This window comes from Cebus imitator, unplaced genomic scaffold (assembly GCF_001604975.1).
Source record: "Cebus imitator isolate Cc_AM_T3 unplaced genomic scaffold, Cebus_imitator-1.0 Scaffold53, whole genome shotgun sequence".
Taxonomy (NCBI): domain Eukaryota; kingdom Metazoa; phylum Chordata; class Mammalia; order Primates; family Cebidae; genus Cebus; species Cebus imitator.
In genome coordinates, this window is record NW_016107368.1 from 9,451,590 (window position 1) to 9,455,889 (window position 4,300).

General features: G+C 43.9%; 1 protein-coding gene across 1 annotated transcript; it reads right to left on the reverse strand.

Moving 5' to 3' along the window:
- Nucleotides 1–1,269: 1,269 nt before the first annotated feature.
- On the reverse strand, nt 1,270–1,648 carry LOC108304355 (prothymosin alpha). The gene is given in 2 exon segments (XM_017528500.2): nt 1,270–1,597; nt 1,600–1,648. Coding segments are annotated over 2 exon segments (306 nt in total). The 5' UTR covers nt 1,634–1,648; the 3' UTR covers nt 1,270–1,325.
- Between the last annotated feature and the right edge of the window lie 2,652 nt (nt 1,649–4,300).

Here is a 4,300-nt window from a genome sequence, read left to right on the forward strand (position 1 = left end):
CTTGGCCTCCCAGAGGATTACAGGTGTAAGACCCCGAACCAGGCCTAGGAAACTTTTTGAAATGCAAAAAACAAAAACACAATGACAACAGCCCTATCCTGTGTACATGCTTTAGGAAATATATTATTTACCTTAATTTTCTAACTTCTGGCCTCAAATGATCTGCCCACAGTCTCCCAAAGTGCTGGGATTACAGGTGTGAGCCACCATGCCCACTCATAGTTTGATTTTGAATACTAATAACCTTGATATTTTTGCAGTCCTCCTCGTTTATTGCTTTTCTCTCTGGGATTTGAAACTTTTTTTTTTAAGAACAACTCAACAAAATAAAATTCCTGTTTATTGTTGGACAACAATGTTTGACACATACATCAAACAGGCCAAAAAAAAGAAAAAAGAAAAGAAAACCCACAGCAATTTCATAGACAAAAACGGAAAAAAAAGAAACCTTTTATATTGGCCTTTTTTTTTTTTTTTTTTGAGGTGAAATTTCATTCTTGTTGTCCAGGCTGGAGTGCAATGGTGGGATCTCAGCTCACTGAAACCTCTACCTCCCGGGTTCAAGTGATTCTCCTGCCTCAGCCTCCCAAGTAGCTGGGATTACAGGCATGTACCACCACATCTGGCTAATTTTTTGTATTTTTAGTAGAGACGGGGTTTCTCCATGTTGGTCAAACTGATCTCGAACTCCAGACCTCATGTGATCCACCTGCCTCAGCCTCCCAAAGTGCTGAGATTACAGGCATGAGCCACCGGGCCCAGCTGGCCTTTTTAACCATCTCATGCAAAAAACTGCTTATAGTACTGCTAAGCACATACATGAAAAAGTTACTGGAATGCTCAAATAAGACTATTTTTCTATTGTTGTTTTTGCTTTTTTTTTTAACAAGGTTTTTTTTCTCCTTTGAGATTATTATGAACATGGTCACACTACAAGTAAAATCAGAAGTAGGACAGAGATCACTCTGAAGGCTGGTTTGGTCATCAGAGATCATTAAAAATGGCTGACTCTAACAATATGTACAAAAATATAAAATGTACATAAAAATACAAACAAATTTCCTTTTTAAAGTACTTTTAAGACAAAGGCAGGGCCTTGGAAGTTTTGGCTCTGTTTTCCTCCCCTGCTGCAAATTCTCATGGTTTGGGTTGGGTGGTAGAGCGCATGTATCATCTGCAGGTGGCCCTGCCCGTGGTGGGCAGGAGGCGGGCCTCTCTACTCAAAGGTGGTGACCACGTTTAGATTCTGAGATGGGAAGTGCAAGGGGAATAGGTCACGGCAGCCTTTTTTTTTTTTTTTAGTTTAAGTTTTCCTTTTTTGCTGTCTAGTCATCCTCCTCGGTCTTCTGCTTCTTGGTATCAACATTGTCATCCTCAGCATCTTCTGCTGTCCGCTTGCCCATAGCCGACTCAGCTTCCTCACCTTCATCTCCATCCTCTTCCTCACCATCACCTTCTTCCTCCCCACCTTCCTCCTCTTCTTCGACCTCACTGTTAGCCCCCTGCTCCCCATTTTCCTCATTCCCGCTAGCAGGGGCATCTCTTCCGTTTTCTGCCTCTTCCACAACTTCCTTCTTCTCATTTATATCTTTGGTGTGATTTTGGAGCTGGTGTCTGTGGCTGCCTCTGACATGGTGGAGCACGCTGGTGATCCAATGCAGGGGATTTAAAAGAAAGCGAGAGTTCAGGGACTCTGGCGATAAAGCTGCCAGAGTCCTCAGCAGAAGAGTCGAGGCACGCAGTGGAGGCGGCTGCGGTGAGCAAGGAGCTGGGCGAGGAACAATGCAAAGATGGCTTCAGAGCAGCCAGTCTGGATCTCAAACTGTTAAGGCCTAAAATCATTAGCGCTGCTTTCTCCCTCTAAGCCATATGTGACTTTTCACTTTATTTTCAACTGAATTCTTTCACTGTTTTGAGTTTAGCAAGCTTTTTGGTCTTAAAAATATTCAACAGTGCAGTTAAGAGACCAGATGACTTTATGCATGAGACACTGTAAGATGAGGAATTTTCCCATACAAAGGTGACCAGATTGGAGGAAATTAGTCAGTATAAACATTCCTCTGAATTTATATGGTACAGATTTTACTCTCAGGCTTTCTTAAAGTTTCTAACAGAGCTGGAGAGGAGGAGGAAGACTGTAACATCTGTTGCAAAATTCCAGTTACATGTAGGGCAGATAGGAATCTGGGAGAGAGGTGACTTGCCCAAATGACACACTGATTTGGGATCTATAAGGTGGAACTGTTAATTCTTATGCATAAGGCTTGATTCACAATTGCTTTTTGTTTTAATGGAAGTTCTGTAAAAAGAAAAGAATACTTGGAAAATTTGAGCTACTTGTAAATGCTTGGAAAATTAGGAAAGAGAGTAGTTTAAAACCATGCCACCCCTGTTCTCCTCCTTCTCCTCCTAATCATCAGAATCACAGTCAGTCAAAGGTACTTTATGAGTGTGAACAAGGTCAGTATGAAAACACAAAGTATCAGGAAGTTGCCACACCCAGTGTATATAATTTCCAAGTCACACCTCTCTGTTTCACATTTATTTATTTCTCTGTTTCACTTTAATATGGTTATAAGACCATCAGGTTGGATTGCCTATTGCACCAAAGGAGATGAATAATTGTAGGGCAACTGAACGAGAAGATAAGAGGAAACCTCAAATCTGCCTCCCTGGGAGGTTTGGGGATGGGGATTCTAAGGGGTCTGGACAGGTGATGGGCTAAGGTATGGGGACTGCTGATTGGTCGAGAAGTGGGGGTGAAGTCATTGGACCAGGAGATGCTGAGTCAGCTTCCTGGTAGGGATCTTCAGACCTGTTGGCATCAGGGATTCTGCTGGAATTCAGGATCCGTAAAACACCTTAAACAATTCTTGGGTAAAAAGGTCCAGTGTCGGTTTCTATCAATGGGAGCAATGAGGGAGCAGGTGGTCAGTGTGCTGCGAGCCCCTCGGTTAGTTAGCAGCTGCAGGGAAGTGAGTCAGGGCACACCAGTGCACCCTGGTTGATGCCTGACTACAATTCTGCCTAAAGCCTGGCTTGTAGTTCTCATTAACCCTGTGAGAGGTTTTTTTTCTCTTGGGCTTTTGCCCCATTCTAAGCAACACTTCTATGGATATTTTTGACTGCATATTTTTTGCAGCACATACTGGCAAATATTCTGTGTGCTCAAATTAATTTTTTCCAAGACCGTTTCTCATTTTGATATCACAGAGCTTCTCTTGTATTTTAAACTGCAATGGGTAAAGGAATGAATATCTTCATTCCTTTGTCAGAAATTAATTGAGTTCCTGGCACTCAAGGGCTGTAATTCCACCACTTTGGGAGGCTGAAGCAGGAGGATATCTTGAGCCCAGGAGTTCAAGACCAGCCTGGTCAGGAGGATCACTTGAGCCCAGAAGTTGGAGGCTGCAGTGAGCCGTGATTGCACCACTGCACTCCAGCATGGGCAGCCCAGCAGTACCCTGTCTCACAAAAAATTTCTTGAGTGCTTACTCCATGGTAGTCAGCCACTGGGTGGGGCACTGGAAAATAGAGGAATATAATATGGCCCCATCTTTCTTAGCATAAAGCTTATCAGGCTGTGACCATTGTGTTTATTTAAGAATATACTTACAATACTAGTGGTTCTTTTTATAGCTGTCCATCTTACCTCACCTTTTGCCCCAAATAAAAAATAAGCAATGTTCAATTCTTTTTTTTTTTTTTAAGATGGAGTCTTGCTCTGCTGCCAGGCTGGAGTGCAGTGGCACCATCTCGGCTTACTGCAAACTCCACTCCTTACTGCAACCTCCAAGCGATTCTCCTGCCTCAGCCTCCTGAGTAGCAGGTGCATTACAGGCACCTGCCACCACGCCTGGCTAATTTTTCATATTTTTAGTAGAGATGGGGTTTCACCATGTTGGCAGGATGGTCTCGATCTGACCTTGTGATCCACCTGCCTCGGCCTCCCAAAGTGTTGGGATTACAGGCGTGAGCTACCATGCCCGGCCAGCAACATTCAGTTTTAAGACACTATCAAGGCCCGGCATGGTGGCTCACGCCTGTAATCCCAGCACTTTGGGAGGCTAAGGAAAGCAGGTCATCCGAGGTCAGGAGTTCAAGACCAGCCTGGCCAACATGGTGAAACCCCATCTCTACTAAAAATACAAAAATCAGCCAGGTGTGGCTGTGGGCTCTTGTAATCTCAGCTAGTGGAAAGGCTGAGACAGGAGAATCACTTGAATTTGGGAGGTGGAGGTTTCAGGGAGCTGAGATCATGCCATTGCACTCCAGCCTGAGTGACAAGACTGAAATTCCA